General features: G+C 39.2%; 1 protein-coding gene across 1 annotated transcript in view; it reads right to left on the minus strand.

The window, feature by feature from the left end:
• Nucleotides 1-415: 415 nt before the first annotated feature.
• The window catches only part of RNF217 (ring finger protein 217), a gene marked incomplete at its 5' end in the record, with an annotated part of 111,354 nt that continues 86,341 nt past the window's right edge, over nt 416-25,428 (minus strand). The window contains 4 exons of the mRNA XM_081094299.1: nt 416-1,848; nt 3,215-3,286; nt 6,842-7,043; nt 22,942-23,106. Of these exons, the coding sequence (XP_080950425.1) occupies nt 1,775-1,848; nt 3,215-3,286; nt 6,842-7,043; nt 22,942-23,106 (513 nt within the window). The 3' untranslated portion in view covers nt 416-1,774. The remainder of the gene's footprint in view (nt 1,849-3,214; nt 3,287-6,841; nt 7,044-22,941; nt 23,107-25,428) is intronic.

Here is a 25,428-nt window from a genome sequence, read left to right on the forward strand (position 1 = left end):
AGAACCATACGGCATACCCTCCTCTACCTGGAAATAGTCTAGTCCAGAAGCTATAGTATAGCTATTCTGAGTGTCATTCAGAAACTTCAATACCATGGACTTTTAGATAAAATAAAAATCATAAATATTCTTATACCTTGGAGTTCAACAAGACACACTATCCATGTTAATGCATGTTTTTTCACATCATCTATTTCAACTCACACAAGGTTGCTGTGAAATTAATGCTATACCTATGCAGATAACTAATTTTAAGCATTTGGAAACAAGTGAAAACTAGTCTTCTTAGGGGTCTTTACTTCCTTTCTGCTGATGAACTTTTATGATGAAAACAAAGGAATAACATAATTTAGTTACTTGTCCTCTTCAGCTTGGTAAAACTTCCTGAAAATAATTCCTTAATTTTTTTTTTTTTGGTTTCCTTCTCCAAAAGCAGTTTATATTTTAGATAAACCCATAAACACAATTTTTTTTAAATTACCCCTCCATGAGAAGATACCAACACATTATTCTGCATAGGAAGAGTAAACATAAGAAAAAATCCTTCAAAACTAGTAAAACTTGGGAACAAATTAAAGAGAAAGAAAGAAAGAAGAGGATGGAGTAAATAATGCCACACCTTGACCTAAAGCAAAATTATCTGTAATTACAAGTTGTTTAAAAAATTAGCAGAATAGGCGTCTGTTTAAAGGATTAAGCAGTGTTTTCCACAGCAAACCTGTTATTTAAATTAACTAATTCTGCCTAAAAAATTTATTCATATAGTGAAACATGTAAGCCAAAATATAAGAAATCTGAGACTGAATGTTCAGGTCTTGAGAATTTCCTAAAATCAGTCAGTTTTGTCAGTTTATAAAGTTGGATAATCCTTGGGTGACAAGGCACACATTTCTGTGTGTGTATGTGTGTAGTGTGTGTGTGTGTGTGTGTGTGTGTGTGTGTGTGACAAAGAGAAAGAAATAGGGTCAACAATCGAAATAGCCTGTTGTCTAAATTGACTTTAATTCAGTACATTCTCAAATTATGCTCACAAAGGAACCATCATCTTTAAAGATATCTATGAAAATGTGGGAAAATAGTGTAGAGGCATGGAAGTTGACCAGTACAAGGTCATTGGGCCGAGTTTTAATACAAATCTTTACACACACACTTTCATACCCCTACATGTATACACTTCAGAAACTCACGATTCTTTTCATTAATTTTGTTTCATTCATTCCCTTTGGGCACTGAGATTTTTTTTTAGACAATTACAGCATCTGAAGGAGGAAGGAATTACACTGCTTGGGCCACAGATGAAAACAGGGGCATATGGTGAGCCTTCACCTGCTGAAAGGTGGCCTTGCTTGTTGGTACAGGTGGGGCTTCGGCTGTTCACATCCAGTCTCGCAGATGGGCTGGAGGAGGGTTCAGGTACAAAGACAGTCCAAGCAGCTCTCAGGAGAGGCATGCTCAGACAGTGCTGAGGATAACTGGTTCTTACTTAAAATAATTTCTTCCAAGACCCATTAAGAAGGTCAGAATTATGACATAGGTGCTTATAGTATATGAAAGTGACCATTCTGTAAAAGCAGCAATCAATATCAGGAAAGGCCGGGATACCATGTGGGGAGTGCAACGGAGCTAGAGGCATCGTGACCTGCAGAGAACCACGGAGACACGAGATGGCAGATGGGTCCTCTCGCTGTGTTCCAAGACGCAACTCTCAAGGCGGGTGTGCCATTCTGGATAGCTCTTACCCGGACCAGCTTAGTTAGATGAAATGGTGTGTACTTCACCAGTGCATACCTGTCCGTGATCGTTTTCTCTGTTTTTTACAAAGGCAATAGATAGGAAATACAAATAAACCTAGGGGTTAAAACAAAACAAAAAACTGTAAGCTCATTAGGAGGAGAGGCATTTCGGTTTACATAGTTGAAAATTTTCCATTTTGAAAATGATTTACAAATCATCATAATCTAGCAATATGTGAAAATGAAAAGAGGAGAGATACCTATGGCACAAAATGTATTTACTTGTACAAGATTTCATTCTTTATTCATTTTCTTTAGGTCTCTCCCCTCTTTGACAATCTCCAGTGATACCAGTTTGAAAATGGAACAACATTTTCTATCAAAATATCAAACCTTAGGTTTAAGTCTTACTTATTAGCTCTAGTTATACTATTTGCATACTATGATATTCATACTTCAGACAGAATAATGTGTTACTTAACAGCATGGGCTGTGGAGCCAAATGTCAGGTTTCATTCCCAGCTCTACCACTTATGATTAGCCCAGGAAGACTTAATTTCCTCAACTGTAAAATGCAGGTAACAATAGTATCTACTACGTAAAGATTGGCTCGCTGTAATAAATGTCAGTTACTTTATAATTCCATCTGTCCTATATGTGCAAATTACTTGCTAAATAGAACTTTACATATGAAAAGTTATTTTATTTAGAAAATAATTCCATCCACTATGTGAAACCATCATCAGAGGTGCCTTTACCTATAGCATTTAACTTAATGTTCTCTGAAGCGATGATTCTGAACGTGTGGTCTCTGGTCCAGCAGCATCAGCATCACCTGAGAAATTTTTGGAACTAGAAACCCATGGGCGCTGCCTGGACACTGAATCACAAACCGTGGAGAGGGATCTGCAACCTGTGCTTAAACTGGCCCTCTTCTCCAGGTGGTTTTAAAGCTAGAGTCTCAGAAACCACAGCTTTAAAAAACATATTTTAATATATTTCTGTGCATAACACTATACAAATTGCTGACACATTTTCTATTGGTCAGGGCTCAAGTGTATGTTGGGTTTATGGTCTTATCACTCAGGGCACTCTTTCACTAGAACAAACCAAACAGCCAAGGGTGTACCAGAGCCTCTTTTCTTTGATGATCCAACCGGAACTCAGAATTAAAAAAATCTGGGTTCTAGGCCACTGGACTCTTTCATTAAAATACTAGTTGTATGAATATCGTTATTCAAACGGGGTTAATGATGCTTCATAAGATACATGGTACAAGGTGTCCATAGACTGAACAGGTGCCACACAAATACATCCTATATGAAATACGAGCCTCTGAATCTGTAAATCAATTGCCTATCTAAAGCAAGCATGGAACAGACATCATGTCCACTTAATAACAGACTCACACTATTACATTTGCACTCATTCTCTACGGCACTCAGAGAATTCTAATCTCAGATATGTTAAGTGTTTCTTACCAATTACAACTGCTATGGCCCCTAGTGCTAATCCCAGGACCAGGATTAGAGGTGCAACAAATAATTTTCCAGCTGGAAAACAAAAGGCAAAACCATTTAGAGTCTTAGAGCAAAGTTACCCAACAAACATTTCAGCTATGTTTGTTAATACCACAGTGTATATTATATTTTAAAGGAAGTCTAAAGATAATGAAGGCAGTGTTTCTCTAAGGAAATGTATCAGGTGTAGAACAATTATATACAGATGTAGGTTTAGTAACTTCACTGCAGTCCTGGGCACATTAGTCAAACATCTCATAAATCATTTATCCTTTATAAGCAAAAAAACTACCAAGCTACTGGCTCACTTTATTCTCCCAGGACTTTTCCTTTAGGTCTCTTCCATGTTCAATTTTCAAGATTCTAAAAGATTACGGAGTGACACAATCTAAGTTGTGTCTCAAAAATATAATTAGCTCACAGAATGGAAAGCTAGTAGGTGCTGTAGAGGACTTCTGCCCAACCCCTCCTCTGGAAAAGTGATTTATTTACTTCCGGGACCAAAGAAACCAATATGAACACCTAATAAACAACTATAAAAGGATATTGCAGTACTATTTTAGAGAAAACTACCAATAAACATACAATATATTGGAAGTTATTCGAGTAAATCATCTTAACAAGTTATAAAAGGAAGCATTCTATAATAAGTGCTATGTCTAAACGTTGATAAGGATGCCCAAAGGCATCAATCAGCCTTTTTCCCCCTAAATAAACAATTGAGCACTGATTATAATAAACACCAGGTATATGCAAACATAGCAGAGTTCACAATCAGAATCCCACTAACTTTGAAAGGCACTAGCACACACACAAAAGCCTAATAGTTAATATCTTGTTATGTCATAATCTTAATAATCTTCATCCTAAGGCATGTGACATAGCAGTGTAGATGCAGAGCACAGACACACGAAGAGAGGAGGAAGGAATGGAGGGCCTCGGCAGTAGAATCACTGAGCTGTTTAAAAATAAAGCAGCAACATTATTCTACAAATGAAGGACAGTAATTTGGAATATCCAATTACATAAAAATAATAGAAACATAATGAAGCCAGAAAAAAATGTCAGTATTTTTATTCTTAAGAAGTGGTCTTTGGAACCATGACCAGACAGATAGAAAAAAAAACAGTGTTTAATATGTAATTGTAAAAGATTGCCATTCAATTGACACAATTGACACCCTGGGTTTTACTTAGAGTTTTCACCAACGACAGAATCCGATTAAGTAATATTAAATCTCATTGAACAATGACATTTTGTACATTCTTAAAACTATGCTAAACTGGTTAGACTACATTGGTTTGCATATTTTATTTTTTAAAATATGTTTTTATTTATTTTTAGAAAGAGAGGAAGGGAGAGGGAGAAGGGAAGAGAGAGAGAGAAACATTGATGACACAGAAACATCGATCAGCTGCTTCCGGCACACCCACTACTGGGGATTGAGCATGCAATCTGGGCATGTGCCCTGACCTGGAATCGAACGAGGACCTCTTGGTGCATGGGTCAACACTCAACCACTGAGCCACACTGGCTGGGCTTGGCCTGCATATTTTAAAAGACTCTGTTTCTCTTCTGTGCATGTAGCTCAGTATGTTCATTCATGTGGCCATACACAATGTAGACCATGGTTCCCACACTCCAGGTGTGAGAGAAGAGCAGCCCCTCTGTGCCTCTGCTCAAGGACATCTGGAGGCGGTGGTCCCAAACCAAGGGAGCAAACTGGGTTACATCACATAAGAACAGTGGGCGGGAGGACTTCCTTAGGGTCAATCCTTCTTCCTTCTTAGATGGCAGCAAAGGTAACCCCTTTGACAGAGTTACCCCTTTTCCTGCCTTTTGTGCAGATGGGAGAAGTGGGAACCTCTCCACAGGGAGTGTGGTCCACAGGAGTTAGAGGCAGCTGTGCTGGAGGTGGAAGATCTGTGTGGGAGGGAGAGCTTATCCTAGGGCCAGCTGCTCCTACATTGCAGGTTTGTTCTGACACATGCGCACACACACACTCAGAACAGAAAGTAGGCCCAAAAGAAAATCATTTACAGAAAGCTGACCATAACATTTTTAAATAAAAACAGAAAAGGAACAGAGAAAAGATTTCCCTGCTGACAAATTCTATGAGCTGTGCATTCTACAGGCTGGTACATAACTCGACTCTATGCTCTGAGAAGAGGATTCTAGTGAATGGAAGGAAAAGAACTGTCATGCCACAAAACGGCGCTGAAGTAGGAAAGAAAAGAACAATGCAAAAAATGTAGGATTTTGTGTTTGTAGGTTGTTCTCTGCATGCATAGACTTACAAATAGGTTACAGCTCAAAACTTAATTTGCAATTAGTTTTCTCCTGGTATTACTATTATAAATAGGGGTTAGATTCCCTGAGTATCCCTCCCAAGTCTATTATAACTAATAAGTAAATATTGGTTATATAATTATATCATATACCATTATAAGCAAATCAAGTCATTGAAAATGATTAAAATCAATGTTGACTATATTGAATTATGTTGGCTCTGGTAAATTATGTTTGAGTTTCAGTGAGGACATTTTATAGAGGTTATACAAGATTTTAGAAAATGATGGCAACTGGTCTCCATAAATTAAAGTGAATCCTAAAATATATGTTCTCTCTTTTACTTGATAGGAATGTATCATCAGCACCAGCTTGGGTCTGATTAACCATCATATGATACTGGAGAGGGGAGTGGTTTACATAGCAGTGATGGAGAGCTAAAGAGAGCTCTAAAACAGCTTCATGAAGGAACTAGGCAAAAAGAGGTAGAAAATGGACGACGTGGAAGATGTTAACAAGTGTCGCATATACATGGGAAACTACCACAGGAAGACATAATGGTGTTCTTTGTGATGAAAAGAGAGGAAGAAATCCCACAGTGGGTACATTCCAGGGGAGTCAGTGCTATTGAAACAACTATGAGGTCTGAAGAACTGCCCACATGAAGGTGGAATCAGGCCAGAGCAAAAACCTGTGTTTATGTTTGCATATCTGTGTATGACATTGTGTGTTGTTGAAGATTAAGAAGGAGGAAAAACTGGGGTTTGTATGCTCTGAGGGCATTTGCTACTCAGTACATTAACTGTTAGCTATTAATACAATAGAAAAGATATACAGTGACTTATCAACTATATGGATACAATGGAACTCCATTAAGGGCTCTGAAACATATGGATGTTTTTTATTGTATAGCATATCCTCTATGAACAAAGAGAGGGGTAGGTATAAGATTCACTGCTAGGTATTATCTATATAAAAATAAATCTGACGTTTCTCTCAATAGGCGCCTCGCAATAGGTTACAGAAACTGAAAAATTAATTTTACATTTCTGCAGAGAAATTAGTAATTTTTATTTTGAACAAAATCTGGTGGCTCATGTAAGACAGTCCTGCCAACCAACTTAAGCTTTTAATTATAAACTCAAGGGGAGAGAGACTATCTCCCCCCCGTTTTGGAGTAAAGGCCCCACTAGGATAGCTGGCAGTGGTCAGCATTACCGTGGCTACTCCATTTCTGAGTTCTGCTATCACTGCTCACTTCCCCAGGGAAGATGCCTCAAGGTCATGTCCAGTACTTACCACAGACCGACCCTCGCACGAATCTCCTTAGATGAGGTCTCTCTGGGAGGTAGCGATATTTGCATCCAAATATACTGAGGTTTGATGTGTGGTCTCCAAAGAAACGGAGCTGGCGGTATCTCTCCCCACATCGATAACAAAAATTAGTGTTACATTGTGAACAGGTCATGTGATCACACCCTTCAGTTCTCTGGATGTGGATCTGTGTCCGCAAAAGAGGGAAAGGAAAGGAAAGGCAATTAAAACTTTCAGCAAGTAAATCTGGCAAATGTTACAGAACAACACTTAACAAGTTTTGCCACTACATAAACTTTTCTTACATAGCAGTCCTGAGCCTTTCAGTTTGCTTGTAATCATGTTCTCCAGGATCGTCTTTGTGTCAAACACTTCATGTGTGCAAAGCTCAGTAACATTTTAGGCACTCACGCTGCTGGCTGGTTATGACTAATGTTTAAACTAACACATCTCAAAGAAAGCTCACATGTCTTTCTAGACATACACCCAACTCAATGGTCAGGAGGCATTTTAAAATGCTTGGAAAGTGGATGTTGTGTAAGCTGTGTTCAACAAGGCGACTGGGGGAATAAGAGGAGATAAAGAGTATTCCTTAAAAGCCCGTATTATGTAAAACTTTTTCTGAATAAACATCAAGAAGCAGAAAGCTCTTTGTGTGGAAGAAAATGATAGGTGCTAGAAGTGTATTCACAATACCATTTTAGTTTCCAACCATAATATCATTTGCAAATATGTTTATAGAACTGTTTGCAGAATTCTATTTGTGCAACTAAGCACTTTCCTCAATTATTGCAGTCAAGTTACATGAAACACAACTTCACCCTTAATGTAACAAGGCTTTTATTCCTTTTTTTTTTTCCCTCCCCTCCCGCGCGGAAAACAGCAAGGCATTTATTCTTGAATAGTCCACCGTATACCCAACGTGGTAGTCACTGCTTCAGCCCTGAGGCCATGTTATAATCAAGATTTTACTCTTTGAGATATAATTGGATACTTGACACAGACAGAATCCTCAGGGACACTCATAAATTGGAGCCATCTTTCATTCCAGGATGTGCACAATTAGTTTCTCAGGTGAGCATTCATAAAAGAGAACTCAGTATTTCATTAAAAAGGTTTGGTAACACTGTCCAACTCCATGTGATTGAAACAGGGCCAACTAAAAGCAGTCTTCCCATTTCACTACAGAGTAGGCACTTAATATATTCAAACTATAGCTCACTTATTCTTATCATATATATATTTTTAATCATTATATCTAAAATTCTTTACTTAGGAAATGTAATTAAAATGTCTCCAATACCATTTTGACTACTGAGAGTTTCTACCCATGACTTTGTTTTGGGACTAGTGTTCAATGAATATTTTAATGCAACCGAGAACGTCACAATTAATCATGTGAGCCAAACCCTCAGTGGCTGCTTGACTCATTTTAGCTAAGCTTTGGCCAGTCTATGACTTTACATATTTCATTTAAAATAATGTTCTCCTTCCTCGATACACAGTCTAGTTCCCTGAGCTTCTGTAGCAGTTACAATTATGTTTTTTCAAAAATGGACAATGATTATGGATAAAGTCACCCAGCAATAAGAGATCTTTAATGTAAAAGGAGTAATTAAAAGGTTGACAGATAATAAAAATTATCCATTTCAAACCTAACTGTTTTACAGATTTTGAAAATAAAATTTTTGAAGTTGCTAATTCCAAATCACATGCAGTGTTTTCAGTTTAAATAACTGAAAACAGTTATTTTAGTGATTAAATAACTGAAATTTTAAACTTTGATTTAAAGAAACAATATGAATTTTAAAAGGATTTCTGAGGCTGCTTTTAAAATAACCAAAGATATTAATCATAGTAATGGTGAAAGTTTCTTGAGTATCTATATCTATCTATCTATCTATCTATCTATCAATCATCTGCCTGCCTATTTATCTACCTATCTGTCTACCTACCCATCTGGAAAGCTTCTAGGGGGCAGTGACAATTTTGAATAAAAACTAAGCACAGGGCAGCCCATCACAGGCACTTAATACAAGATCAGTGAAGGAACCAAGGAAGAAAGGGCACTGAGTTTCTGACAGGATGTTAGGTATTCAAAATCATTGGGTGGATTGTAGGTTAAATGTCCATTCTCTCCCAGTGGCTGATTCTCAGCAGGTAACCCTTGGCCACATAGGGAGGTTGAAAGAGCCTGGGTTTTGATTTTAAGAAGCCCTCTGTTTAAATTCTGGCTCCACTCGCTGTATAAAAAAGCTACCTGAGCCCGGCCAGCATGGCTCAGTAGTTGAGCGTCGACCTATGAATTGAAGGTCACAGTTTGATTCTGGGTCAGGGCATATGCCAGGGTTGTGGGCTCAACCCCCAATAGGGAGTGTGCAGGAGGCAGCCAATCAATGATTCTCATCATTGATGTTTCTATCTCTCACTCCCTCTCCCTTCCTCTCTGAGATCAATGACAAAAAAAAGTTACTTGACCTCTCCCAAGCCTCAGTTTCAATATTACTTAACATGTGATAATGCATGTACAGTGCTTAACCCATTGTTTGTCACATCCTGAGCCAGAACAATACACTATTGATTCCCCTTTATGCACCGAAAAATGTGAGTAACATGGGCAATGTAACAGCACACCTCCTGTTTGCCAGGTGGTCCCCTTCCTCACTTCCTGACATGGGTAATTCTTGGGCAGATGCTGAACTAGAGGACGCCTTCCTAGATAGGGAAGGGCTAGCTTGTGGTTAAGGGCAAATGAGCATCTGTGGTCAGAGGTTACTAACAACTCATTATTTGGTCCATAGAGGCAAAACTTACTTTTTCTGCTATTGACCAATCCATCCTTTTAAAACTGTATCGAGCCCTAGCCGGTTTGGCTCAGTGGATAAAGCGTTGGTCTGCGTACTGAAGGGTCCTGGGTTCTATTCCCGCCAAGGGCACATGCCCGGGTGCAGGCTCAATCCCCTATAGGGGGAGTGCAGGAGGCAGCCAATCAATGATTCCCTCTCATCACTGATGTTTCTTTCTCTCTCCCCCGCTCCCTTCTTTTCTGAAATCAATATAAATACATTACAAAAAATTGTATCGACTTCTTTTCTTTTACCTGACAGATGTAGGTTTTATGGGGCCAGAAGGTTATCTGATTTGAGGGCCCTCTTTAAGGAGAAGAATGTAAATTACAAACACAAATGGGGTACATGCCTAAGAAGGGACTTGGCAGGTGAGAGTTTCTGAAGCCCAAGCTCTTTTGCTTCCAGGTAAACTCACCCCCAGCCCAGCATTTACCCTCTGTCGTGCCTGTTTCTGGGAACGATTCTGAAGAACGATTCCTGTGCCCAAATCCCCTAGCACAGCGGGTGGTGTACAGGAAGAATGTAGGCCAAAGGTCCTGCTGGACCTTGGCACCACTTCTGATCCTTCTGTAAACCACCTGAGCACGTTAAAGAGAACTGCTGGGCAGCCAAAATAAAGATGACTTCGTCATACACTCAACTTTTTCATTGTGGGCTGCATGTGATCTTGAAATGGAGACAATAAAGCTTAACTTTTCCTGATCACAAAGCGTCATGTTGCATTTGACCAGCAAAGAGAAAAGGACTAATATTTGCTTAAAGCACATCATGTGCCAAGCATTGTGGACAGATTAGCACCTTTAAGCCTCATAACCGTACCATGAGACTGGCATTCTTACGCGTAACCAGAGCTCAGAAAAGCAAGCTGTTAGTGAATAGAGAAAGGGTTTTGACTCATGTGTGTCTTTATCATGCTAAATAGCCTCTTATTATAAACTTAAAGATAAAATCAGAGGTCAATCATCTTAGTTAAATGACAGCATAATCTCTGCATTAGTCAGACTATGTTTCCAGTCTCCTGAACAGGCCTTGTGTGCCTAAGCCCCGCCCCCAGCCGGGACTCCCGCGTGCCGCCTAAGCCCCGCTGCCAGCTGGGACCCCATGGTGATCCCAGAGCAACCAAGTGTGGAGGGTGGGCGGCCCCCAGGTGGGCCTGCTCCTGGAATCACCATAGGGATCACAGAGCAGGCAAGTGCAGAGGGCAGGCGGCCCCCAGGTGGACCTGCTCCTGGGATTGCCATGGTGATCCCAGAGCAGGGAAGTGCAGAGGGCGGGTGGCCCCCAGGTGGGCCTGCTCCTGGAATCACCATAGCAATCACAGAGCAGGCAAGTGCGGAGGGTGGCCCGCTCCCAGGTGGGCCTACTGCTGGGACCCCATGGCGATCCCAGAGCAGGAAAGTTCCCCACAGGCAGCACCCAGCAGGGCCTGCCCCCGGTCTCTGCAGTGATCTGGAGATCCACGAGCAGGAAAGCAGAGCCTGCAGGCAGCACCCCACCCTGGCCACAGCTCAAGGGAGAGAAAAACACACAGTGGAGGCCAGGAGCCTGAGGGATCAACACAGAGGGGGCGCCTGCTCCAAGCCCCCACGGTGTGGCTGGGGACAGGCCCCCAGCAGACACACACACTCACACACACACACACACACACACACACACAGGACGCCTGCTCTGAGCCTCCAATGCGGCTGGGGCCAGCCCCCAGCGGACACACACACACAGGACGCCTGCTCCAAGCCTCTGCTGCCAGAATGTGGCCGTCAGTAGGACATCCACTGAGGGCTCCCGGACTGTGAGAGGGGCAGGCTGGGCTGAGGGAACCCCACCTCCCAGTGCACGAATTTTGTGCACCAGGCCTCTAGTATATTATAACTTAATACTAACAGAAAAACAAATTGATACAATGCAAGTTACTGTGCAACAGGGGGTATTACTTTTCACATTTGTTAAGCAAGTTGTAATTTTGGTCTCCTAACACCCAGGGGATAATATATTTCATATGCTAAATGAGTTCCCTATATATTTCATTCAAGAGCACACTTTGACAATGCCATCTTTATTTTTAAAACACAGAGCCTTAAAATGTAGGCTTAAATTACATTTACATAAATTATTTTCTTTATCAATGAAGCTGTTTTATGATCATTTCAAAACATTCATTGATTTAGCTTAGCTAAAAAAATAGAAATACATCACCCAGTGGCTATAATTTAGAATCAAAATTTTTGTTTTTACTTAAGAGACAGAGAGTAGGACAGACCAGATATTCCTAGTCTATTAGATTGAACTGACAACTCATAAACCAAAAATGTCACTTGGTTTGACATTACTCACAGGGTTTTTCTCCATCAATAACAAATAAGGCTGGCTGATACTTAAAGGAGTTGAATATTTAAACACTAAATGTTGTGAAATACCTCTTTACACTTCAAGTCATGAGATGAATGTTCGGAATATGCCCAATATTCTTTAATAAGAGTATTTGCTATTAAGTTCACAACGTAGTAGACAGAAATAACAAAAGGGTCATTTCTGAGCCTGTGCTATTCATAATACATAGCACCATCTGTAAATAAGAGATTATTCATAAAAAAAACACATATGCTTCTATAATTTAATTCTCATTATTGTCTGGTAACCTAAAATGGCATTATGTACTGCTGTGGCAGAAAGGTAATGGCAAGGCAATCAGTGCTTGGGCGTAATAGGTCCAGATGATCCCTGAAAAACAGGTACATAATTGGAAATATGCTTACTGTTTCCTAGGTAATAACAGCTTGTTTTTAAAACAATGTACCAAAAGCATTTTGAGTTTTGCTTTTCAAAACAACAACAACATATTTTTAGTAGCTGCCCTCCTCAATGCACTTGTGCTTCAATGTACTTGTTTTCTTTGTTACAGGAAATTTCATATACATCTCAAGTTAAGTCTTATGATTTATGACAAATTTTTGAAGAAGAGTCTTGAGTACTGTCCAATTCTTATTCTCCAGGGTAGGGCTGTACTAAAAATTAGCCCCTAATTTTCTTCCTTCTTCCCTGGAGCTTATGCCTCATGTTCTCAGAAATATTCAGACGCCAATTTTCCCCTCCTTTACATTCACTTTGACCCCTTCCCCTCTGCAACTGTACTCTGCTTAGCCTGCCAAAGTCCAGGTATTGCCACATCCTAATAAATCCTTCCTTTAATTCCACAATAATTCTTCTAGCCAATAATTACCCTCACTCTTCTATTTTTATCAAGCTTCTTAAAAAAATACTCTATATTCTGCTTTTCTTTATCTTTTTTTTGTTAATCCTCACCCAAGGATATTTTTCCATTTATTTTTTACAGAGAGTGGGAGAACGAGAGACAAAGAGAAACATCGATGTGAGAGAGATACATTGATTGGCTGCCTCCTGCACGCATCCCAACCAGGGCTGGGGAACCTGCAATCAAGGTACGTGTCCTTGATCAGAATGAAACCCAGGATCCTTGAGTCTGCAGGCTGGCGCTCTATCCACTGAGCAAAACTGGCCAGGGCTCACTGCTTTTCTTACTCATCTCCTCAGTTGGCTACAATCCCGTGTTACTGATACATCCAGATCCACTATCTTTTCTCCAGGAAACATTCAGTCATTCATGCATTCAACAATTATCTATTTGTCCATTGATAAAATCTGATATGGTCCTGCCCTGGAAGAGCTTCTAGTCTACAGTGTAGAAAGACATCACTCAATTGTACAAATAAATATATACTCATAAGCTATGGCAAATGCTATGAAGGAAAAGAACAAGTTGTGGAGAGAGTACTTGATAGGAGGCGCTTGATGTGGCCTAAGGGTCAGAAGAGGCTCCTCTAGGGAAGAGACATTTGATCTGAGAAATAAAGGTCAAGTAGCAGTTCACCAGTTAAGAGGACTCGGAGGTAGGGAGAGCATCCCCGCACAGAATATTCATGACACTGCATCCATGAAATGAGAAGCAACCTGTACTAGCCCTGTCGTCGCATTTCTTACTCTACATCTTAGAACTCTTCATCTGTATCCTTCCATCCAAACCCTCGACTCCCCCAGTTGATGAGATCTAAAAGGACTCAGATCATGTTCATCTTGTTTATTGTTTTATTACAGAGACTTGCTCAGGTCCTGTCACATAGCATGTTCTCAATAACATCTTAAAAAACAACAACAAACCAATGAGTATTATCCATGACCTTCTAATCACCAAATCCAATTTTTAGATTCTTATGTAATTGTATCTCTCAGTGCCATTTAATCACTTGACCACTATCTCCTTCTGCCTTTTATATACTCTTGCTTCAATGCCACCCTTATTCCAGGTGCTCCTCATAGCTCCCTGAGGTTCCTATTTCTTCACCTATCCCTAATTCCCCCCAGGGCTCACCACTTTGCACATACTCTTTAGGCAATCTCTTCAATACCCAAATGGTTTCAACTTCCTTCAACCAGATCTCATTTCTTAATTTCCCCTGTGGACTTGACTCCTGAGCTGCAGACTCATGAAGCACCTGTTAGTTGGTAATATATACCTATATGCCTTAAAGCCATTTCAAAGTCAAAGAAGAAAAAGAAAATTCACCATCATCCCATGGCCCCCTGGTCCAACAATAACAAAATAAAACTAGGTCCACCTCCATATTTTATCTCAGGTTATGGTATCACCATCCACTTAGACACCCAAGCTAGATATCTGGTAGGTACACTCTTTTTACTTCCCACATCCAACTAATCAAGGTAGGCCTAAGATACTTATCTACTCCTTCTACTCTTCTCCAGCTGTTTGACCACTAGCTTAGCTCATACTGTCATCATTTCCTACTACATGTCCACAACTACCTTCATACAATCAACAACAACCAACATGAAAATATCTATCTGATATCACCATTCCCCTCCTTACAACTTTTCATCTGGAGGATGAAATACAAGTTTCTTAATATTGCATGCAAAGCCCAGGCTTCTGTTTGTTTCTATAGCCCCACCTTTCACCACTTCCTTCTGTGAACCTTACGCTAAGGGAACCACAAAATACTTGTGGCTCTTTGTTCACAGCACACGTTTCCTGGCTCTGTGCCCTTATACCTCCGATTGTAACAGCCCCACTCCTGGATAATATCCATCAGGCCAAAATCCATCCAATAATCCTTAACAACCCCTCTCTCCCTGGATTCCCCAAGATGAATGAGATATCCCATTATAAATTCAATCTTAGGAGAGTGAACAAATATTAAAATTACTTGTGATAAAGATGGGGCATTGGATGCAATACAGTTTAGATCCTAGAAAGCATTTGCCATCAAATAATCAGACTTTTCTCATAACTAAGGTCTACCCCAGTGATGGCGAACCTTTTGAGCTCAGTGTGTCAGCATTTTGAAAAACCCTAACTTAACTCTGGTGCCGTGTCACGTACAGAAATTTTTTGATATTTGCAACCATAGTAAAACAAAGACGTATATTTTTGACATTTATTTTATATATTTAAATGCCATTTAACAAAGAAAAATCAACCAAAAAAATGAGTTCGCGTGTCACCTCTGACACGCGTGTCATAGGTTCGCCATCACTGGTCTAGACTTTGGTACAAGAAAATAATAGCAGTGATAACACTGCTCCAAAAATAATGATATCAAGCAATCTGGAGAGTTAAAACGGATAATCAGTACTGGCGGAGAAGCTATTTTATTTTCTGAATGGGCACTATTTGAAAGCAGTCATGGGCCCCTCCCTGAAGGTGATTTTGTAGTGGCGGGTGTGATACCAGAGAACTGCAGGACTATAAGATCCAACATTAACAGTCCAAGTCCTTCAGCAATCATAGCTCAGATGTAAGAGCACATAGATATGGCTTTCGTGCTAATTTTATGTGAACAGGGGCAAATTAATCATTGTCTCTGAAAATACTTTCTTGCCCAAAGCAACCTATTACAGGATTCAAGAGAATAAAATATCTAAAGGGAAATAGCATGAAAAGTAAATTTCCTTAATTCCAAAATCACCATAAATTATGAATGAATATAATTCACTTTCCCCTGACTGCTTTTTCCAGTTATATAACCTCTCTGAAACTGTTTCTATATCTTGAAATGGGCAATTACCCTTTCCTCACAACTTTCTTTTGGGAATTAAATGAGACAACAAATATAACTTACGTACTACATTACTGTGAAAAATCTTAAGAGTTTTACCAAAAGGTACTGAATAATTAAAATCTAGATGGCACACTGGAACTTAGTATCTCAGGATTAAGGATTTGAAGGGATACATAAGTATAAAACTACAATGGAGACTGACATGTAGCAACTATCAGTATATGTCAGACAGTATTTTTATAAATACTAGTAGCCCAGTGCACAAAATTCGTGCACAATGAAAGGGAATTAATTAGAGAAACGTAATTTGGACTCACTATCTAATATCAATAATACGTGAGCATGAGGCAGTCCATGTTTCTGAAATTCAATGACATAAATTTTCGCAATTGCTTTGCCAAATAAATGGAATTTACAGATAGCATTTAAAAGAGCATTCAGGTTAATATTAAAAACTCTGGCTACCAAGTCAGGTCTATTTTCAACTTTTTGCCAGCATTGTAAATTGTTTGCAGTATCTGCCCATTTGGGGTTGCATGTCATGGTTATGAATAAATCGGGCTTGTCATATTTTGTTACAATTGCCATAGCATTCTGATATCACTACTGCATATTTCTGGGACTACCCTCAGAAGATGATGGAAGTATTATCATTTTACTAATCGGCACATTGTCATTTTCAGATCTAGATTTGAGATAATCCATCAAACCACTATATTTTTTAACTCTCAATTTAGATTGGTTTGCTTTGATGAAATTTATCCGATTGGCCTCCATTTTTGAATATGAATCCACGATAAACTGTTGAGTTAATTTTCCTGCATTTAAAATAAGATTGAATGTGTCCTGCACAGAGAGATGAAATCCGTAATACTGCATTTGTGTGACTCGTGTCCTTACATTTTGTCTAGTATTATTGTCAATTAAACTGTTGTCTCTGAGTCTTAATGCAGTATCTGTTCCCCAGCCTTTTTCACCATGTGGGAAAAGAATAGGATATGTCATTGCATCTAATGTAGGAAACAGGATATTGATTTGTTTCATTTTAGTGGCATTTGGATTATTGGGATCTGGTTTACAATGAATGAGCAAGTCCCTTTCAAAAGGAGGTTCTCCACCTTCGTTTCTGAATATGATAGTAACTTCGGTTAGACAGGGAGAATTATATCTACCTGGGTCACTGTTACGATCGTATTTAAGTGCCATTGTTACTTCTGTGGGAGTAATACCTTTTGTTGCTGCTTCAGATTGGGCTTCTACCTCATGTAGCATCTTGTACGATTTTGTTAATTCACTTATTTCATGCATGAGGTTGTTGATGTTGATCATGAGTCTTTCTGAGCAGCCTTGGTTTTCTGGCATTGCTAATCTTTTACTTGTAGCTTCAGCTGTATCCAAAATACAGAGTTGAGCAAACTTCCGAGAAACACCATCCAAAGGATGTAAAGTTCCAGTACAGTGATAAACTTGTCTGTGTATTCTAAAACAGTATGGCCCATATCTTGATGGCAATGCAATATTTGCACCCATGGAAGCAAAAGAACTATTTATGAAACGAATATTTTCCATGAAATTTTTACTGTCAGAATCTTCACTTGTCATTAATCTTTTTAAATATGCTGGGTAATCTGGAATATGTATATCATTTGGGCAGACTTTCCCTTTGCTACAACATCGAGTAAATTTCCCATCGGATGGTTTTTCATTAGAGAAATTTAGTGATAGGCAAAATTCACATCGAACAGTCATTCCACCACAACTATGCTCGAGAATTGCATCCTCATGTACTCCATTTATGCTGAGAAGGCAGTTCCTACCAGTATTGGTAGTACTTGTTGATGACTGTTCTCTAGATATATTCTGTCGTCGCCACCGCCTTCTTTCAACTTCAAAGGCACATTGGTCTTTAGACATTTTCTGTCGATAATGCTGGTGTTTTTCAGCATCAGAGCGATGTTTTTCCAGTAGCTGGTATTCAGATACATCCTGTCGCAGGAGCCGCCTTCTTTCAAGATCAGACGCACACTGCTCTGCAGACATTTTCTGTCAATAACACCAGCATCTTTCGACTGCAGAGCTATGTTGTATCAACAGTTGTTCTTTAGACATAGTCGCACCTCTCTACTGTCACGGTCTGAGATGCAGGTGAATGAGAGTCCTGGCTATCGGGCGACTGAGAGATGTCTGACCAAAGGCTGATTCTGGCTGATTCTGTGGGGGTGGGAATTCCTCCTCCTTGCTGTCAGTTTCCACAGCTGTGATGAGGAAGCTGGGGTGACAGAGGGAGTTGTGCACTCCATGCTGCCCTCTCTATCGCAGTCCAGCGGTCTCCTGCTCTGCCAATTCCTCCAAACCTCCCACTCTTCGCCGGCAAGGTCCCAGGAGCCCACGGGCGTGGTTAGGCGCGGGTGGCCTCGCCTCCTGGACTGGCGAAGGTCCTGGGAGCCTGCAGGTGTGTCTACAGCCTCGCCTCCCAGGCCTGTGAAGGTCCCAGGAGCCCGCGGATGTGGAAGGTCCTGGGAGCCCGCGGGCGTGTCTATGGCCTCACCTCCTGGACCTACAAAGGTCTTGGGAGTACGCAGCCACGGCTGCTGTTGTCTCCTGGGGCGCCTGACACCTGCGTATGCAAATTAACCGCCATCTTTGCTGGTTAATTTGCATAGTCACTCTGATTGGCTGGTGGGCATGGCTTGTGGGTGTGGCCTGTGGGCGTAGCTTGAGCGTAGCGGAGTGATGGCTAATTTGCATGTTTCTCTTTTATTATATAGGACTAGAGGCCCGATGCACCAAATTTGTTCAAGAGCCTTGGCCCGGGCCCCCCACCCACTGTGGCTGGGGGCCTCTGCCTCAGCCCCCGCCCACTGCAGCTTTGTCCGGAAGGAAGGATGTCCAGAAGGATGCCTAGTCTAATTAGAATATTACCCTTTTATTATTATAGATAATTATTGTTACTGTGGTAAGAACAAAAAGAAACAGAGCACTGTACAAAGGCATTTTCATGAATAAAATAAAGATGGCATATCAGAATTCAGCACTCCCTATTCATATCTTGGCATTTATTTTAAAAAAAAAGTCACATGAGTATGACCAATTGACCAATGGACACAGACAGTAGGGGGTGGGGGCATGTGCTGGGGGGGCAGAAGCATGCAGGGTGAGGTCAATAGGAGAAAAAGGAGACATATGTAAAACTTTTAACAATAAAGAATTAAAAAAATAATTTAGAAAAGTGACTATTTTGTCACCTAGAAATAGGGAATATGTATGTTGACACTGGAATAAAATAAATGACTTAATTACTCATTAATTCATAAATCACATTACTTATATATTAACCTACCAAAATGTATAATTTTCTAATTAATGATCTCTATTCACTGTTTTAGAATATGTCCTAAATTGAGATGTGAGATTTAGATAAGAGGAAAATTAAGGTGGTCAGCTGCATGCAATCTAGTTCTGTGGCTATATTTGTACCACAATACATAAATGTTTGTATAAATATTCCTCTTACCTTTGTATAAAAATACCTGGTTGGGAAAGGAATGTTTGAGAGATTGCCCTTTAATTTTCTAAATAAAAAGAAAGCTAACCATTTTGAAAAATATTAAACCAACTTTGCTTTAGTAAGCCCATATTCTGAGCAACATTTAATTTTTACCTGAGGAAGGAAAAAAAATGTGACAGCCAAATCCTTAGAGGTTGTGTAGACAAGTAGAGATGTTTAAACAGCTCCAGAATGTTGTCGCTTTCTGTTCCACTGTTACATTTTATTTAATTCTAATTGTGAACTATTTCAAACATTTTAAAAATTAGAGATAACAATGTCATAGACATACAGGGATTCACCACCTACATTTAATAATGGTAATATGTTGCAATATTTACTTGAGAAATACATTTTTGAAGAGACAATGCTTCCTTTATATACTCCCTTCTTTATATAATTGTTTCTTAATTTCCTGTTTACTTTACACTGGCTTACGTCAAAGTATGAGTTAAAGGGCCAGAAGATATGACTACTCTTTTGGAAGTACATTTGTTAAGAAAAATATACTCAAGAGGGCAGAAATCTGGCATTGGGAAAAATGGGGTTTAAACAATTTAAAACTTCATAAAGGAAAAACATGATATGGATAAGAGTCCAAATCTGGTTAAGACAAGTAACACAAATTAACTAATATTAAACCATTTGAGGAACAACCAGAAGACTGGATTATTAACCATTCTTACAAAGTTCTCCCCTACATTCTCAAAGGCTTCAAAACTGTAATCTTTAATAAAGTTTAGTATTATATTATACAGTAATACTGAGATTTTTAATTCTTCTTCTAAAACAGTGGTTCTCAACCTTGGCTGCACATTAGACTCACTTGGGAATCTTTTTAAAATCCTGATTTCTGGGCCTCATCCTCCGGAAATTCTGTTTCTTTGTTATGGGGTGAGGCCACAACATTAGTAACAAAGAAACAGAATTTCCAGAGGATGAGGCCCAGAAATCAGGATTTTAAAAAGATTCCCAAGTGATTCTAATGTGCAGCCAAGGTTGAGAACCACTGTTCTAAAATCTAAAATTTTCAGGCCTTTAGGAATATCTAGCTGGGGTTTTGCTACACATTTATAATTAATTAAAATAAATATTTATTTAAAAATTTGCTTTAAAGAAACAGACTTTAAAACATACGTGTTGAACAATAAAATTATATGTGGTTACCACTTTCTGAAAACAAAACCAATAAAATAGATTACTTCAGTTTAAAGAATCGTAATGAGTGTATACTTCAGAATAGTTTAAGTATTTCAAGCTTTCAAACAAAACATAAATTTAAAAAAACACCACCATTTGCACATAAAAATGGTTACGATGCTAAATTTTATGTTTGTTTTTTTACCACAATACAAAAAACATGTGAGTCCTGATACTGTTTCCAAAGTCACATGTTTAAAAGAAAACTGAAACCATTTGTATTCAAAACAGGCAATAAGAGATGACTTAAACTGACATAAATGTTGTGGAACTTGAATCTCACCAGACAGTAGATTCTCTGCTACAAGGTGGTCACTTCAACTGATTCCACCTTCCTTGGCTCCTCTCCTTTCAGCTATTTCAAAGGTAATTCCCTTCGGAGCCACTGCCTTTTAGCCACTGCCTCACCAGGGAACCAGCACGCATGCTTTCCCTTAACTGTGCATATTTGTTAAAACTGCGGGAAGTTTTCAGCGCACTCAGTAAAGTCATTACAGTCGGCTGCCTTTTCTTTCTATACATCAGAGTCCTTTTAGTGTTCGATGAGGGATTACAGTAACAAAGGCATGCTTCTATGTATGACCTCAACTCATTCAGGATTTCCCAATGCATAATGCTGCAGGGCTGCTCATTCCGCATACAGTCTTACAGCCAGGCTAACAGGTAATCGTTTTCATAGCTTTCCAGAGAGATATAAGGTATACTTATGTACAAAAAGTTAAGTAGAATGACTTAACAGCACACCTAAATTCCCACTGGCCTTCATTTAGTCTGAAACTGAGCAGTAGCTTTCAATAAACAGAAAAGACAACAGAGGGGGAAAGGCCCCATCAATGGATGAAGAATAAAATGTACTGAGCAGCTGGATCGGAAGAAGCCCTAAAATCAAAAGGTTAACTGCAGATGAAATTGCCATCTATAGGGGAAACAAAGAAAGTTTTAGCACAAACATCTTCACACCTCACTTTTAAGAGAGCCAGGTCATCTAAACTATTTCTAAAATTTCCTCCAATTAACTAAGAACGTGACATGCTATTCCAGGCAATATTTTTATTTACTATATGTATAAACTAGTAGGTGCATTTGGCATAGTGATTCATGCTCATTAACCAGCCTCAGATACTTCTATTGCTTCAAGTTGAATTCACAATGATTAATTTAAAAATTTGTCTGAAACTTCAAATTTTATTTATCTGTTGCTAAGTTTCCAGGAGAGAAATGGCAGAATTGTTCTTAAAAGGAAATAAAGCCCAATCTAGACATGATTTTAAAAAATAAATTTGGCAAAAAGTGGAAACCCCATATGGCAGACTACACATATACATATACACACATATAATTTTCTAATGTGAACTTTAAAAAACAACCTCAAATTTCAACAATTCCTATTCTGCCAGCATCAAATCCAAAGTTTCCTGGCTAAACTGACTTGCTGCTTTCTCTTTGGACACTCTTTCAACATCAAGGTCAAAGCTCAGATACCTGCTCACGCCTGCTTACTTGCATGATTATCAAGAGAAAGAGGAAAAATGGAATTCATACAATTCCTAAGTCCTGATTTTAGCGCTTAGATTTACAAGAGGCAAATGATCAGTTTACTGTAACCCTCAAGTGACGAGCAGTGGCAGAGGGAAAGACAAGCAGAGGGCCGCAGGATTCAGAGCCTGCATAGTGGAGAAGTTATTATAATACATGTAGCAAACTGGAAACAATACGTGGGTACCATTTTCATACTAGCTTTACCCTGTACACACATCTCCATTTGTAAGTGGAAAAAAAGCATTTTGAAGTTTAAAGACAATTATTTATATACTAGAGGCCTGGTGCACAAAATTCATGCACAGGGGTGGGAGGTGGTTCCTCAGCCCAGCCTGTAACCTCTCCAATCTGGGACCCCCTCGGTGGACATCCCTCTTGCAATCTGGGACCGCAGGCTCCTAACCGCTTGCCTGCCTGCCTGATCACCCCTAACCCTCTCTGCCTGCGGGCCTGATCGCCCCTAACTGTCCTCCCCTGCCAGCCTGATTGCTCTTAACTGCTCTCCCCTGCCCACCTGATCACCCCTAACCGCCTCTGCCTTGGCCCCCACCACCATGGTTTTGTCCGGAAGGTTGTCTGGAAGATGCCTGGTCTAATTAGCATATTACCCTTTTATTAGTATAGATAACCACTCTAAATTTTGAAATGTAATGCAAAAAGCATTTACATTGTTCATATACAAAATTTGCAATTTAGTTATGTGATATAATTACTCTTCTAAAATGAAATAGCACATATACTTCTCCTCACCTGCAATAATAAAGTCATACCTACAATTCACTCCAGTGTTGTAATAATATTACTCAATGACATGCAGGTGCACATGTGTCGGTTCTTTCCACCTAAAGGGGAGCTCACCTTGCACTTTGGACACTTCTGGGCGTTCCGCTGGCCGTGCTCAATCTCGCTGGCCCAGTGACGCAACAGTTTGTCTCCTTTTTTGTACTCCTTGCAATTAACACCTTCATGCCAAGGAGAGTGGCACTTAAAACACCAGACGAATTGGCAAGTGGGGCACTGGATCTGTGTAAAGAAACGTAGGGTTAAGCACGAGTAGAGAAATGCTGAACGAGTCCAAAGGATAAGAATGGTGATGCTTGGAGAAATAAGCTAAACGGTTATCATTTATCCAGATTTAAAGTATCCCCCCCTCTCCAAGCCGTAAACTGCAACACAATATGACTGTTCTGTTATTAAAGGAGGAAAGCAGTGCTTTGGCATGGATGATTCGGCTGTTTGCAGGCTACACTAGAATCAAACACTTGGGACATTCTGGAAATCAATTTGGTCTTAAGAAAATCTCCCAGATTGAAACAGAATACAACCTGATCCACATCCACACACTCAGGAGGCAGCCTTTAAATTCACTTTCTCTTGAACCACGTTTCCAAGCATTTCCATTGCTCTTTTTATCAATGGCTTCATTCACTTTTATAAAAATCAAAATGCCCCAGATGTTTCATCAAATGAAAAAACACTGGCAAAGATACTGCATTTGATATACCAGCACTTGCAATGAAGCACCACCTGAAATAATGGATAGCTCCTTTTTTTGCTATCAATCTAAGGGAGGCTAATTATAAAAGTAATACAAAGGATCCTATTAGAAATATATGAGTCTTGGTGGTTCTGTGGCCTGTTAGCTAGGAAATCATCAGAAAGATGTCATTGTATTTTTCACTGTGTGGCAGTGTATGTGAGAGTGTGTGTGTCTGTTCATTGAAAACATTTGTCCTCCATGTGGCATGGAAGACTTTACCTGACTTCCTTTATTTTGAAAGACAGTGGAGTACCTAATTCTTACACACAATTATTTCTGGTCCTCATTCTCCGAAGACATGGGCATGCCCTAGCCGGTGTTGCTCAGTGGATAGTGTCGGCCTTCAGACTGAAGGGTCCCGGGTTTGATTCTAAGCAAGGGCACATAACTAGGTTGCAGTCTCAATCCCTGGTTCTGGTCAAGGAGCATGTGGGAGGCAACCAATAGATGTGTCTCTCTCATATCGATGTTTCTCTCTCTCTGTCTCTCCCCCTTCCTTCCACTCTCTAAAAATCAATAGAAAAATATACTTGGGTGAGGATTAACACACAGAAAGAAAGAAGTACCTGTTCAATAAAAAAACTTAATTTAAAAAACAAAACCAGAAAAATAACAACATGGGCAGTTGTTGACTTTCCGACGTGTTACATTACAGTGAATTAACAAAATACCTGACTCTGAACAATACTGATTACTGACGATTTCTCTGAATTTCTGCATACTAATTACTTCACATGAGTGAATTTACTAACTGCATTTTGAAAATCAGAATTTCTTTTGGTAAACAATAGAAAGTCACTACTTACTTTTTGGAAAACTACTTTTTTTTAAACAACAGTGATTCCAATATATACATTAATTGAGTGGCAATTATAATCATAACTCAAAGCACTGCTGTTTTCACTTATGTCAAGAATAGACAATGCTATTCCCATGCAAATATAAAGTAACAAAAGTACTTTTGCTTTTAATTTATATCAAAACAAAATAATATTTTGTCTACATTTTTAAATCTTTGTGTTTATTTATTGAAATTGTGTCACATGGTAATGTTTATACTGCTGCATCACATGCATTACTTAGTTTCATCAACAAAATAATTCTGCAAAGGAGGTATGAACACCACAAGTTTACAGAGGAAACTAAGGCTCACAGAGATTAAATAACTTGCCCAGAGTAACATCACAAGTATGTGTCAAAAAGAAATTGAAACAAGAAGTCTGCCTGGCTCCAAGGCCAGCATTCTTCTCACTGCGCCAAAAGTCTTTCTCATACTAAACAGCATCCTTTGTTTGACGATTGAAAACCAAATTATAGAAGGCAAAGAAGGTCATGTAACTGAACTATTCAATAAGTCAGAATTTTACATGATTACCAACATAAGGTGAACTTTAAAAATCTTTTTCAAGATTTTAATCACATAAATTAAGATAATCCTTGACTTTTTTTAAAAAAGGACTTTATTAGTCAATCACTTAAAATAACCATTTTTGCCTTTTACTGATCATTAAAGTGAAAATATGTCATATTTAAAGTAAGAAGACAAAGTTAAAGCATGTGAGTGCCAGATAATAAAAGAATATAAAGTGATCATTCCCCTATGTCACTGAACTGTGAAGAAAAGACCTAAATATTACATGGGGCCTAAATGAATGTAATTTTCAAATGTAATGAATGAAATGAGGAAGCTGTCAGAAGATGCTGCTTTTCCTCACATAGCTGCCATTCTGTCAGAAGGATTAATTCAGCTCCTTTCTCATAGACATTATTCATAATTCTCAATAACTGGGCTCTAGCACCATCAC

Source organism: Myotis nattereri (assembly GCF_964212035.1).
Source record: "Myotis nattereri genome assembly, chromosome: 6".
Taxonomy (NCBI): Eukaryota; Metazoa; Chordata; class Mammalia; order Chiroptera; family Vespertilionidae; genus Myotis; species Myotis nattereri.